The sequence below is a fragment of the Neovison vison genome, chromosome 8 (genome assembly GCF_020171115.1).
Source record: "Neovison vison isolate M4711 chromosome 8, ASM_NN_V1, whole genome shotgun sequence".
Taxonomy (NCBI): domain Eukaryota; kingdom Metazoa; phylum Chordata; class Mammalia; order Carnivora; family Mustelidae; genus Neogale; species Neogale vison.
The window spans coordinates 27,835,493-27,849,783 of NC_058098.1; the positions used below are offsets into that span (position 1 = coordinate 27,835,493).

The 14,291-nt window shown below is 60.5% G+C and overlaps 1 protein-coding gene across 5 annotated transcripts in view; it reads left to right on the plus strand.

Moving 5' to 3' along the window:
- SNPH (syntaphilin) overlaps positions 1-14,065 on the plus strand; it is a 36,236-nt gene extending 22,171 nt beyond the window's left edge. Inside the window, exons 2-6 of one of the 5 annotated variants that reach the window (XM_044263318.1) lie at positions 796-823; positions 1,552-2,198; positions 2,800-3,006; positions 6,551-6,700; positions 9,742-14,065. In XM_044263318.1, the coding sequence (XP_044119253.1) occupies positions 2,017-2,198; positions 2,800-3,006; positions 6,551-6,700; positions 9,742-10,915 (1,713 nt within the window). In that variant the 5' untranslated portion in view covers positions 796-823; positions 1,552-2,016 and the 3' untranslated portion in view covers positions 10,916-14,065. Of the gene's footprint in view, positions 1-795; positions 2,199-2,799; positions 3,007-6,550; positions 6,701-9,741 lie in introns of those variants that run through there. The other 4 variants (XM_044263321.1, XM_044263322.1, XM_044263320.1 and 1 more) reach the window with 4 other exon arrangements.
- Positions 14,066-14,291: the final 226 nt, after the last annotated feature.

Genomic DNA, 14,291 nt, shown 5'->3' on the forward strand with positions numbered 1-14,291 from the left:
AGTTTCTGAGCTCCGTAGCAACCCTGGCCCAAGCTGGCTTGGAAGAGTGAGGCCTGTCCTCCGACCCGAGTCTTGCCTTTGCCAGGAAGTCCTCCTGAAGGCACTGCCTGCCCCCTCAGTGCATCATCCCAAAATCAAGAAGGGAAGGGGTGAGGCTCCAGGGAAGCCAGGCTGCCCAGGATTAGAAGCCAGGGTCTGTCTGGCCATGCAGCTGGGCCATGTCGGGCCCAAATCTGATAACAAATCACCCCTCTGGCCCCATCTGCCGTGCCTTGATGGTCTTCCTGACAAGTATGGGGAGCACTAAGGTCCCACAGTTTCCTCCGGGGGCTGGCCCGACGGTGCCAGGAGGCCTTGTCCACGTGACCAGGGCACGATGGGTGGGACACATCCCTGAGCTGGGACGAGCAGCTCAGGTCACGGGCCTGCGCCGTGCACCCAACACCTCTGGGTAGACAATGCTGCCTGTGTCTGGGCCCTCCAGGGGAACAGGCTCCGTTCTGTGTCACAGCCAGGAAACAGGCCACCTGAGCGGTGTCTTTGTCCCCTTAGGAGGCAGCCCCGCCACGGGGCAGGCCGAACGGGCTCCCCAGAGGCCCTGACGTGGGAAGGGGTGATGCCCGGCCAGGGGACTCCGGAGTCTGACCCCGGCTCAGTCTGAGCCTCGGCAGCTGGTGCCGGCCTGTCCCCTGTTGGCCCTGCCCCACGCTGGGAGTGTGAGTGGGGTGCGTCCCTCCCTCTTGGAGGCTCAGCTTCCTCATCTGTACGGGGACTAATCACAGCGCTTCCTCATAGGGTTTTTGGGAGGAGCCCATGGCGCACTGTACGTAATGAGCTTGGCCCGGGGTCTTCGCGCAGTGGGGCTCGGTGAACGCTTCTCTCCAGCATGGGGGAAGGTCGGGGCACGGTGTCCTTGGCCACGTATCCAGTAACCCAGGCTCCTATCCTTAGTCCCTGCTCTGAGCATGGAAGGAGGGAACAGGGCTGTCTGGAGCCAGCACAGGACTCGGGGTGGCCCAGAGTCCAGGTCCCTCCGTCTCGGGCTCCCAGAGCTCTGCAATGACGCCCAGTGCGGGACTCCGTCCTACAATAGCCAACACCCAACAGGGGGCTTCCCGCTTCCTTAAACCCCTGTAGGGCTGCCCTTGGGGCCTAAGCCTTTATCCACTTGTCAAGAGAGCCAAGGATGGGTCTCTGCAGGCCTGGTTGCTTCCTGCTTGTTCCTGCCCACCAAGAACTACCCCCTGCCCCTAGGAGGGCTTCTGTAACCATTTGCCCTCTTCCTCATCAGCTTCGAGATTGTGCTCTATCCTGACGCATGCCAGTGAGCACGCATGTTTGCATCGAGGGGTACAGCATGCCCATGTGCCCCACACATGTGGGGGGGGCAGTTGCACGTCCCACTGCATGGGCAGGCCCCAAGCATGTTCCCGGAGATGTGTGCAGCCTGTCTCGGAATGGCAGAGATGTGGTATCTTTTCACATTCTTGTGTGTCCATATGTCTTTCTACACGTGTGCCGGTCTGTTGGTCTGTCTTGTCTCCCCTATAGACAGGAAGCCCTAAGCCACACGCCACCGGGCACTCTGGGAAGGTGACGTCGAGACTAGCCCAGCCTAACTTGGGGTTCCTGGTCCTGCTCCAGGAGTGCTCCGGCCTGCAGCCCCCGCCGAGGAGGGAGGATTGTCCAGCACGGGGTGGGGTCCGAGTCAGGGATCGGGTGGCCTGGCTTGTAGCGTTGAGGACGCAGTGCTGCGCTGGTGGTCAGTGGCCCTGCCCCGATGCCCGTGTGACCTTGGGCAAGGCCTTCAAGCTTGCTGTCCACGCTCAGTCATCTGGAGAACTCGGGGTTGGATCTATGATTTCTGGCTGCTCCCGAGGCCCTGACGACCGAGACTTTCAGTCAGGGCGCAGGAGTGTGGTAACATCGCTGGTGAAGGCGGCCGTGGCTAGCGCCTGGCCCACCAGGCCCTCACTCGGTCCTGGGGTGTCCTGCTGAAGGGTAAGAGGAGGAGCCATGCCAGGCAGCGGCCCCAGCGAGAGGATGACGTGGCCTGGTCCGGCCCTCCCCGCGGCACCCCCAACGCGCCCTCTCTCCTCAGCCCCGGGGACACCGCCTCCCCCGCCCCTCACCCGGACCCGCAGCCTCATGGCCATGTCCCTGCCGGGCAGTAGACGGGCCTCTGCTGGATCCCGCAGGTGAGTGTCCCCTTGGCTTTGGAGGGTGGGAGGAGGAAGGGTCTCTGCCCGCCCCACACACTGCCACCAGCTTACAGTGTGTCGCTGAGCAAGTCATCTCCCCAGTTTTCCCAGCCTTAGAGCAGGCTTGCTAATACTCACCTCCCCCAGGAGCTGTTGAAGGGCTCAAGTGACACAGTGGGTATAAAGTTCTCTGATGTGTGAAACCCCTGGGTCCCTCCACCTCAGTATTGCTGTTGAGCTTCCCAGTGACCAGAGGGGCCTCGTGCTGTCCTCCACCCTGGCCCGCTTGGCCCTCCCTTTGGCCTGTGTGTGCCCCTCGTCCAGTCCCTACCCCTGCATGCTCCCTCTGCCCCACCCGTGTCAGCCCCTGCAGGGCTCTCCCTGGGGCTCAGGGGACCCTGGAAGTTGAGAACCCCTAGCAAGGGCAAATGGGACCCCACCTTTGGCCGTGCCCAACCTCCATTCCTGTCCTGGGGAGCCAGGAGGAGCGACCTCCACCTGGTTTCCATCTTGATTTGCGCTGTCTGTTCTGTCACCCATGTCTGTGCGTCCCCCTCTCTCCTGTGCTTCTCTCCCTCCCCTGCCCGTGACCCCGCAGCGGGGGCCCTTTGGGCCGCAGCGGCCTGGCGGTGTTTGCCCAGTGCCCGCAGCTGCCCGCCAGCCAGAACGAGCACCTGCCTCTTCTTCCTGCCTCCAGGCGCACCTCTCCCCCCGTGAGCGTGCGGGACGCCTACGGCACCTCCTCTCTCAGCAGCAGCAGCAACTCAGGCTCCTACAAGGGCAGCGACAGCAGCCCCACGCCCAGGTAAGCCCCCTTACCCCCGTGCCTCGCCAGCTGTGCTCCTGCACATGTGCCCCATGTGGCTGGGCAGGCACTGGCTGACTCCGGCGTTCACAGGCCTCCAGCAGCTCTTTTCCCCAGAGTCTCAGTTCCTGCCCGAGAAAAGGAAGGGGGAACGACCGTCTGTATGCTTTGGGACTCCCTGTCCTGAAGACTGAGGCTTACACGAGCAGGGGTGATGCTCCCAGAACCAGGGCCCAGCAGCAGGCAGCTCTCTAAAGTGTCGGGGACCCCATCCCATCTTCCTGCTTCACCATCCTGGGGATACAGCTTTTGTCCTCACCCTGACCAGAGGCTCCTACACCCCTAGGCATCAGGTCAGCATCGGGGCCAGGAAGGAAGAAGGTAGAAAGTTCATGTTTTCTGAAAAGGGACACCTACCCCAGGGATTCTGTTCACACCTTGCCAGCTGGCACTGGGGGATGGCACTGGCTGTGTCTGCCTGCCAGGTGGCATGGGGGCTACCAGCATTGTCCCTGGCACCCCACCTCTGTGCACAGAATTGGGGTGCTCCTGGGGGAAAGGCAAGAATGGAGAGGGGCAGGCCACTCGGGTGGGGGCCACCTGCATGGCAGCAGGGATGCAGCTGGCTTGGGAGACTGAGTGTAGTAGGATGTGGCATAGGCTATGTTGTGCACTCAGGAATGGCAGAAAGGGGCGCCTGGGTGGCTCAGTGGGTTAAGCCTCTGCCTTGGGCTCGGGTCATGATCTCAGGGTCCTGGGATCGGGTCCCGCATCGGGCTCTCTGCTCAGCAGGGAGCCTGCTTCCCTCTCTCTCTCTCTCTGCCTGCCTCTCTGTCTACTTGTGATCTCTGTCTGTCAAATAAACAAATAAAATCTTTAAAAAAAAAAAAAAAAGGAATGGCAGAATGGAACCAGAAAAGCAGGCTGGGGAGGCAGGTGCAGTAATGCTAAGCATTCCATCCTGATCCCCCAGCGGAGCCTGGAGCTCAGGGAGCGCGGACTGGGCGTTCACATTTCCTGTCCCTGAGCCTGCATTCCCTTACCTGTCAAGTGGGGCTAACATCCCGCAGTCTTCGTTGCGTCGATGTCTGCAGGTGGCCCATAAAGGGGAGCAGCCACCATGAGGATTTGGGTCCCACGTGAGCATCCCAAGCCACCAAGGCTGGCCTGTGGCTCCCTCGGCCACGTGGGAAGGCTGGTCTTACTCTTCCAGTGGAGAGAATGTCATTGGTGGGAAGTGAGACTCAGATTGCGCCGAGGCAGCCATTCTCAGAGTTTTCCACCTTGATGCATGTAATGGGTGACGCACGCATGCAGGACCCATGCCCCAGCCTCCTGGCCAGGACCCCATCCCAAGCACAAGGAGCGTGAACACGATGATGTGCTCACGTTTTGGATAGTATCCAGTTGGCAACTTGAACACTTTCTCATTAGCAGCAGATTTTCGCAGTGCCCGTTGTAACTGCAGTGCACGGGCATGATCCCAGCCCTGAGGCTGTGCGCCGCCCCATGGGAGGGTCTTCTTGCCCATGTGGACAGTGGCGGCTATGGGCAAGCAGGGCGACCTTGGCTGTGGCCTCAGTGCACACAGGCACCCTGAGGTGGGAACAGCGGACACCCATGGGTTACAGTATCCTCTTCTTCTCGGTTATTTATTTATTTATTTATTAAAGTTCAATTTCTCTTTCCAATATGATTATTTTTAAATATTTTATTTATTTATTTGACAGAGAGCACAAGTAGACAGAGGCAGGCAGAGAGAGAGAGGAGGAAGCAGGCTCCCTGCTGAGCAGAGAGCCCGATGTGGGGCTCGATCCCAGGACCCTGGGATCATGCCCTGAGCCAAAGGCAAGGCTTTAACCCACTGAGCCACCCAGGCGCCCCCTTCTCGGTTATTTATATATATTTTCTGCAAAGATAGAGCTAATGACTAAAAATGTATGAGCGTGAAATACTATATTAGAAAAAAACACTTGGCAAATGGGAAGAGTGAAAAGTGCTTCTTCTCCAATTCTCAACTGTCCTAGTTTAACTCGTGTGCCCGGGGCCCGGGCAGGAGCTCCTTCCCATTCACCGCCGCTCTGCACCCTCTAGCCCAAGTCCTGGCACTATGCCCTGCAGAGGGGACGTCCCCAGTTCTATCCCATGACACGTGCCCCTTGTCATGCCAAAAACAGGCCAGCGTGTGATAGGACTTGAGTTACACCCAGGGAGGACAAGGTGAGTCAGCAGGAGAGAATCGTTCCCGTTTCTCTGTACCTCTAGCCACGTGTTCTCGCTAGTGGCAGACAGTCTGCGCTACTTTTTCTCAGTAAACGTTAGATGGCTCCCCTGGAACCTTCCAAACTGCCTCCAGTGTGGCCGCTTCAGCAAACCTGGGCCTGTCTTCTTCTGTGGATGTCATTGCCCCTCCCTAAATCTGGTGTCCCCGTCCCCTGAAGGAGCAGCGTGGGATGGCCACGGGACTCTCAGGCTGCCTGACAGCCTGCACCGGGCTGTTAGCCATGATCCAAGGAGGTTTCCCAGAGCAAGCAGGCCAGAGGCTGTGGGTGGAGGCAGCTGGGCCACGGGATGTTGGGACTGGGTGCTATCCTTCATGGGCACAAGGTCTGGCCTTCCCCTCCTCCTCCACTGGGTGGGAATTCCTCCACTTTGCAGTGCTGAGGCCAGGGAGTGCTGAACACACACACACACACACGTCTGTGCCACCCAGGCTGGGCAGCCTGTGCCCCTGGCTTGCTACCACCTCAGGGCACAGCTGTGAGCAAGTAGCTGCCCAGAACGTGGGTGTTCACACATGTGGAAGGAGGTGGGGAGTGGAAAGCATCTGCATGTGTGTGACCCCATGTGTGGCTGCTGAGTTAGTCCCTGTGAGTGTCCCTGAGGGTGGCCACAGGGTGGTGGGAGGCACAGGTGTGCAAACACAGAGGTGGGTGTGCAGGCATGCGTGGACCAGGATCATCGTACTCAGCTATGCCCACCGAGTGCATGCATGTGCATAGTCGTGCAAGCCCACGTGTACATGAAGACAGCAAGGAGGGCACCGGAGCGTGGGTTTGGAGATGGTTGTGCCTGCTCCCAATCCCCCCTCGGGGTCCTGCAGGCCCGGCGGTGAAGGCTCTCAGCTCTGGGGGTGCGTCCTTCTACCCTGGGGTGAGTCCTTACCCCACCCCCACAGGCCCTGGGAGAATTACGCAGTGGGGGGTGCACCCCTGCCAGCCTCTCTGGGTTCAGAGACCACACACTGGAGTTCTGGGATTCCCCCCTAGGACTGAGATGGCAGCATCAGCAGAGCGCCCCACACGGTGCCAGGCCATCCACCTGCTCCGTCCTATGTCCTCACCCCTGACTAGGAGAGTCCCGGGCTCTCCACTGGGGTCTTCATTCAGAAGAGCTTTAACAAATCCTACCTTCAGAAGGCCTGCGTGTTCTCACACCCACACGGGCCACTGGGGGAGACCTAGCCCGGAGCCATCTGGTGGCCATGGGACCAGGACAATGAGGGCATCTTCCCCCCTCTCCACTGACACGTGTCCCCTTGCAGGCGTTCCATGAAGTACATGCTGTGCAGCGACAACCATGGTGTTAAGCCGCCCACCCCGGAGCAGTACCTGACGCCCCTGCAGCAGAAGGAGGTGTGCATCCGGCACCTGAAGGCGCGGCTGAAGGACACCCAGGACCGGCTGCAGGACCGGTGAGCTGTTGGCCAGGGGCAGCCCTGGAGACATGCTGCCCTCACCACATGGAGAGGCCGCAGGGCCCCAGGGCACTTCTGGGAGGAAGGAGCGGCTGAGGGTTTTCCAGCACCCAGCCTGCCCTTTCCCTTCAGCAAAGCCCTGTAGGAGCCCCTTTCTGGAGCCCCCAGCCATCCCCCTCCTCCCCTCGGCTGCTCTTCCGGCCAGCCTCCTGGTCCTCCCCACACCCATGGCGGTGCTCTCCCAATCTGAGCCTGGCAGCCCCTTTAGGCCACTTCTTAGTCCCTGGCTCCTTTCCACCCGGGGAGCAGGGAGCGCAGGGCATATTCCTGGCTTACCTTCTCTGCCAGGGAGAAACAACCCTTTGGCCCCCCTTGGCTTCTGCTCAGGGAGTCACCGGGGGCTCTGGACCCACTCGTTCAGGCCCCGGAGTCCTTTCTGGCTCATCTGCTTACAGAGGATAGGAGATCATGAGAAACCTTTCTCGCACTCCTACTCAGCCCAGGGGTCCCTGGGAGCCCCCATGGTGCCCTCTGAGCTCAATCTCCAGACCTGAGGGCCAATCCGGACCCTCTCGGCTGCTACCGTCCTGGGCCACCGGCTTCACCGGCTTCACCTTTACCATTGCAGCTTCAGCACCGCCCTCTGACTCTCCGTCATCTTCGTCATCCCCTCTGGACGGTGTCTGTTTGAACACGCCAGGATCTGGGGGCAGGGCAGGCGGTCATAACCACAGCTTCTTCCCTCTTTTCTCTTTTTGTAAAACTGCTGCTTTAGGGACATGTCATTCATGTCCGGTACAGGCCCCCTCTCTCAGGTGTACCATTCAGCAATGTTTAGTGTAGGCTCAGAATCGTGCAACCCTCACTGGGATCCAGTCCCAGAACATTCTCATCACCCCACGCCGTTCCTGGTTAGCAGTCATGGCCCAGGCCACTGGTAGCCTCTCGTCCCTCTGTCTTTATGGATTCATCTGTTCTGGACATTGCATATAAACAGAAGCGTTTCATATGCGTGAGCGCGTCTTCCATGACCAGAGCTCTGCCTGAGAGCTGATGCGGTTTTGTATTACGGGAACTTACAGGTGGCATTCTGTGGCCTCCTTCTCTGTCGAGTTGGGATTTCTATTTTTATTTCCCATCGTCTTCTCGGTGGTGGCCTGGGTCTGCCTGGCCGCTTGCACTCCTGTGCTCAGGAAGCAGACAGCCCGTCTCCTGGCTTCCTTTCTAGGGCTGGCCCAGCGGCTTGGGCAACCCATCTGCCCTGTGTGGTTTGGGCACGATGCCCTGGCATGGACATGCCTCCACCTCAAATCCCTGGCCATTCTCTGCCTGTTAGTCCTGTGGGGACCTGTGGCAGCCCTTTGCCGCACACGCTACCCCTGTTCACTTTGATACCCATCCCTGCAGTAACCCTGCCTTCTCTGTAAAGAAGCATCTATGCCCTGTGCTTTTGTTTGCTGTGTTCCCACTTCCTGAGATGGCCTTGCCCCCGTCTTGCTTCCTTGGCAAACTCATCCTTCAAGGCTTAGTTCAAATGCAACGTCCTGGACAGGGTGCGGATGGCAGAGCTCCCTGGCTGGGGTCCCACCAGCTCCAAGGAGAGAGGGGAAGGGCCCCACCCCACTGAGCATGCCCCATCCCTTCCCTCAAGCTCGCTTTCCCTCCTGGCACTCGGCTTTAGTGTAGTGGGTTTCCCTACAATGAACCCCAATAAGGGTCTCCCATGTCCGGTGGTCCGTCTGCCATTGCCACTCTGAGCAGCTCTGGTTCACTGGCTGCCATCATAGGTCTGTGTCCTCCTGGGCGCTCCAGTCCGCCCCTTTCCAGATAATTCCATTGCTGACCTTTCCGGCCACCGCAGCGCCTCAGCCCAGACCCCTTGACATAGCACAGCACACGCTCCCTTGTCTCATTTCCTGATCTGACTCTCCTATCTGACTCTGCTAAGCGCATGGTGCTTGATCGGGCGTGGTCCCTCTGCTGGGCTCATCACCCTCAGAGTGATAGTCACACCCTTTGTGGATTGCATTCCCGTGAATGTGGGGCAAGTGGGCCACATTGGTGCAGGGGTGGATGTGTCCCCCAGCCCCCAACCCTGCAGGATCTGCCGGCTCGGGAGTGGCTTTCCTCTACCCTCACAGCCTTCACTGTATCCTGCCCTGTCTTATGCTGCCTTTTCCACCAAACTTGAACAGGAAGGGCTTCTAACTTGCCTCCCTCCGGTGCACCCCACATTCAGCTGTGACTTGGGGTGCCTTGTCTGGTTTGCCAGCTGCTGGCCTCTTCTCTCAGGAGTGGCCTCTGCCTTCTTGTCCATCTTTCTGGCCCATCCCCCTCAGTAGATACAAAGCAGAGATGACCAGTGTGGATAAAAGCCACCTGTGGTCACCGTTTTCTTCTGTCGCACCCACCACATTTCGTCTCCGGAACTGAGGGGAGGTGTGAGGCCGGCAGCCCCCCGCCCCCCGCACACACACACAGTGGCAGTAAGTTCTATCAGTAAAGCAGGGCAGCCTGCTGCATCTCCCCCAGGGGGCGAGGGGGGTGACTCTGGTCAGGACCCCCCGTGGATAGTCTTCACTACTGGCTTTCGTAGGAGGCCATGTCCCTTCCCACGGAGGAGAAATTTTTTGTTTAGTTTTTACTGTCTTATGTTAAGATTTTTTAAATGGGTGTGTTTGGTTTCTATAGCAGTAGGCATCTGTTTATATGCTGGGCATCTTTCTTGTCTAATCTCTCCTGTAGGTAATGGATTTAAGTGGGGACAGTCATCTGCATTTTGGCCTCCAGGGCTGGGGATGCAGAGGGGCCTGGACATTCCTTCCTCCCCGCCCCGACCCCCGGGGAGTAGAGGGAGGAGGTCCCTTGGCCACCTCCCACCCCTCTGGAGTGAGAAAGAGGCACTGAGTCAGGCATTTTGTGTCTAACTCTGGGCGGGGAGGCACAGGCCCTCTGTCCTTGGTGACAGCTCTTTCCTGCTTGTCCTTGGTGGCAGTGACAGGCCAGGCAGTGAGCATGTGTGTCTTCTCTGCTCCCAGGGACACCGAGATCGATGACCTGAAGACGCAGCTGTCGCGCATGCAGGAGGACTGGATCGAGGAGGAGTGCCACCGCGTGGAGGCGCAGCTGGCCCTGAAGGAAGCGCGCAAGGAGATCAAGCAGCTCAAGCAGGTCATCGACACCGTCAAGAACAACCTGATCGACAAGGACAAGGGGCTGCAGAAGTACTTCGTGGACATCAACATTCAGAACAAGAAGCTGGAGACGCTGCTGCACAGCATGGAAGTGGCCCAGAATGGCACGGCCAAGGACGACGGCGCTGGGGAGTCGGCTGGCGGGTCCCCCGCCCGCTCCCTCACCCGCAGCTCCACCTACACCAAGCTGAGTGACCCTGCTGTCTGCGGTGACCGACCCCCCGGCGACCACCCCGGGGCCTCTGCAGAGGACGGGGCTGACAGCGGCTTCGCGGGGACCGAGGACACACTGAGCCGGACGGACGCGCTGGAGGCCAGCAGCCTGCTGTCATCGGGGGTGGACTGCGGCCCCGAGGAGGGCTCGTTGCACAGCAGCTTCGGCCTGGGCCCCCGCTTCCCCGCCAGCAACACCTACGAGAAGCTTCTGTGTGGCCTGGAGGCCGGCGTGCAGGTCAGCTGCATGCAGGAGCGCGCCATCCAGACGGACTTCGTGCAGTACCAGCCGGACCTGGACGCCATCCTGGAGAAAGTGACCCAGGCCCAGGTCTGCGGAGCAGTCCCTGAATCAGGGGACAGGGGCCCAGAGCTGGAGCCCCACCCCCCAGGGCCCAAAGACTGCAACTCCGCCGTGGTGGTGACGGTGGGGGACGAGCTAGAGGCCCCAGAGCCCATCACCCGGGGGCCGAGCCCACACCGGCCCGGTGCCAACCCCAGCCCAGGCCCATCGGTGAGTGTGGCATGCCCCGTGGAAGAGGAGGAGGAGGCGGCTGCTGAGAAGGAACCCAAGAGCTACTGGAGCCGCCACTACATCGTGGATCTGCTGGCGGTGGTGGTACCGGCCGTGCCCACGGTGGCCTGGCTGTGCCGCTCCCAGCGCCGCCAGGGCCAGCCCATTTACAACATCAGCTCCCTGCTGCGGGGCTGCTGCACTGTGGCCTTGCACTCCATCCGCAGGATCAGCTGCCGCTCGCTGGGCCAGCAGGGTCCAAGCCAGGCGGCCGGCAGCTCCCAGCTGTGAGCGTGTGCAGCCCTGGCCAGCGGCTCTGATGGCCTGACCAATGATCGTAGGGGTGCCGCTCTCCTCCTGCTCACGCCCCGGGGGCCTCAGCTGCTTGATTTAGTTTTGGGTAGGGGATGTGAACAGTGTCGGGGCTGGGAGTTGGGGTTGGGGGAAGGCACCCCAAACTGTGATAGGAGACAAGGGAAGAAAGACCAAAGGCAGAGAGGCACACGGAAGGGACACGTTGCAGAGAGAGGAGGTGGGGAGGTCCCCCAACCCAGCCCTGTCCACCTGGACCTTCACACAGGGCCGCCCACCCCTGCCCAGAAGTCTCCAGGGTGTCGATGTGGGGAGGCTGGGCCTGAGGTGCCCAGGGGAGCCTCCCCACCCCCACCCCGGGTCCCATCCCATTGCTGCCCATCCAAGCCTCCTCCCCAGCAACTCCCTGCCCTCAGTCCAGCCTTCTGGGCCAGTATTACCTCCTTCTGTGGAGGCAGCTGCTGCCCAGAGTACACGCTACCCGCCCAGGACTTTCAGCAGGGTCTGCAACCCCTGGACCCCAGCTACAGTTCTAGCATCTTCCAGCTGCTTCCCGCTCTGGGATTCAGAAGTGTAGTCGGGCCACAGGCATGGGCCGGTGGAAAGACGGTGATGGGCCAGAGGTGGCAGAGCGCAGTGTGGCTTCTGTGTCTGTCTGTCCGAGCCCTTCCCCAGGCTCTGTTTCCCTCTCCACGCTTCTGGCTGTGTCAGATCGTTCTTCCTGTGAGAGCTGAGCCAGACAGGCTAGTGCTGGGGCTGGAACCTCTGCCAGCCCGAGAGGAGGAGGCAGGGGCTGGCAGTTCAGGGGCACTCCTCCAGCCTTCTGAGACAAGGTCCTGCAGTCTGGTAGGTGGGCTGGACTCGGCAATCCTCTGCTGGTTTGAGAAGCCAGAGGCCATGATGGCCCCTGAAGCTCAACCCGAGTTTCACTGGGGGCCTCGGGCCCAGCTTCCACTTTGCACTATGTTCACTTTGGGGCTTGGCTCTCATACGCCCCAGCATCTCCACTGAGGGGCGGCTTGCATTCTAGTGAGGGCTCCTAAACTTAGACCTAGCTGCCTCTGGAGAAAAGCCAGCATGATGGACGGCAGGATGGGATATGGAAGCCATGATGTCTGTCCAGGCCAAAGCAGGGCACCTGGGTCATCTCCCAGGCAAGGACGGAGCAGGGCAGGCCGGAGCCCTGCGGCCTCCCTGCTCACAGCCTGAGGCCACTTGGCCTGGGAAGCTTCACTGTCCCCCCTCCTTCCCTGTCCCCCAGCAAAGCTGCTGACCTTTTGGGTCCCCCAGCAAAGCTGCTGACCTTTTACCACCACTATTATTTGACAAAGTGAACCCACTCCTTCTCCCCTGTGGGGCCTATACCCGTCTGGTGGCCCCTCCCACTCTTCAGAGATTAGGCCCCACGTGGGGGGCGGGGGGCGCTGGCGGGACCCTGCATCTTACTCATTCCTCTGGCCCCGGGGCCACTCTGGTTCTCTGCCAAGGTTGCTCACCCGCCCCCGCTGCTCCCACAGCCGCCGCCTGAGTTGGGGGCTCCGCCTTTCTTCTCTGCACCCTCCAATCAAAGGGGGGGGCCCTGCATGCACTGGGAGTGGGCAGCCAGCTCAGCCATGGGGCCGGCAGCCCCCTCTGCCACACGCTTTGTGCCTCCAAAGCCTCCTTCCCCTGGCTGGAGCCTCAGACCACCCGTCCTTTGCAGAGCACCACCATCCCAGCCGAAGCGCATCTGAAGTCCTGGGGCCTGGCTGGGGCTGCCCCACAGACGCTGGGGTTGTGCCATGGAGGGGCCGTGGACACACCCAATCCAAAGCCAAGCCGGGCCTGGCCGTGGACCCCGCCTCCCGTGCTGTGCACTCACGGAGCTGCGTAGCGTCTCCATAGAAATAGTCCAAGCTTTGCCGAGAAAATAAATGTCTGACTATATTTGACAACGTGAAATCTATATATTTTTCACACTGGAATTCAGTCAAGCCACATAGCCCCTCTGCTCCTGTCTGTGTCTTGCTCTCTGTGGCCTTCCTGTCGTGTTTCGTGTTTCGTGTTTCAGTGTCGGGGCCGTAGTCCGCTGGGTCCCACCGGAGGTCCTGGTGAAGGGCCGCGCCCAAGGTGAGTGGGGCCGCTGCTCAGGGTTGCAGAGCCTTCGCCCACAACATCAAGGCTCTTCTCTCTTGAGGCCCTCAACGGGCATTTCTTTCTCGTGTCAGTGGAGGCGGTGGCTCTGCACCCAGCCCCAGGATGGACCCCGAGAGCACGCCGGCTGGCGGCCCTGGTCCAGCCCTCCATGTGCCCCTGCGTGTGCTCAGTGTCTGCATCTATGCAAAGGGGGCAGCGTGGCGCCCGAGGCTCAGAGCAAGCGGGGAAGCACAGTGGCCTGCTGGCTCGGGCTCCTGGCCCCAGCACCGCAGGGTGCTGCCCCTCTCCAGTGCTCCTCCTCCAAAGCTCCCCTTTTTCCTTCTTGCTTCATATCTCCTCCTGCTGAGCTCTGGCCTTGCCCTCCTGCCCTCGGCTCCTGGAGCAGAAATCGTCGGGGGGGGCGGGGGGCCTCGGGCCTCCCTCCACCGTCTGGCCTTGGGCTGGGGCTGATTCCCTCCCACAGGACATTTCCCCAGGAAGCACCTGCTGAACTGCTGGTCCCTTGGAGCCCGGGGGGCCAGAAGTGGCTTCTGCTCAGTCGTAGGGCCTGGGTCTGGGCCTTCCTGCTGCTCCCCTGGCTCTGGGCTCAGGCAGGAATCAAAGCATGGGCTGGGACTCTGCACACAGAGCTGGCCTCCTGCGGAGTTTATTCCGAGCATCTCCCAAGGGGAGAACTTAGATTTTCACTGACCAGGCTTCCCAGGCACTGTTAGCAATGGGGCATCTGACAGCGCCTGGGGAGGGGCAGCCCCGCCAATGTTCTAGGGCCTACCGAAGGCCTGAGCCCGGGGAACTCCTGACCCCCTTTTCTAACCCAGGGGGACAGTACCAACAAGTCACAGCACACTCTCCCATTCAGCCATCCCCTCGATGGAGAAGTTAGGGGGTATGGGAAAGGGGGAGGTGGCGAGGGTCTTCATTTTGTCTCCTTTGTCCTGTTCAGACAGAGTTGTACCCGCAGCAGACAGCTCTGAATTAAAGCATGAAAACACAGCAAGCCCCTTGGCCTGTTTTCTTTACACCGTGTTTCCCTGCCCGCACCCCCGAGGAGGGATGCAAGGGGCTCAAACCATCCCTACCAAGTTGGGAGGCACAGTGGACACACAGGGAAGGGCTGAGGGGAAAGAACTCCCTTCTGAGGTGGAGGGAACCAGAGAGCCGCGTGCTGGCTCAGCACCGCCGTGTGCCTATTGCAGCATGGGACAGTCACTCCCGTCCT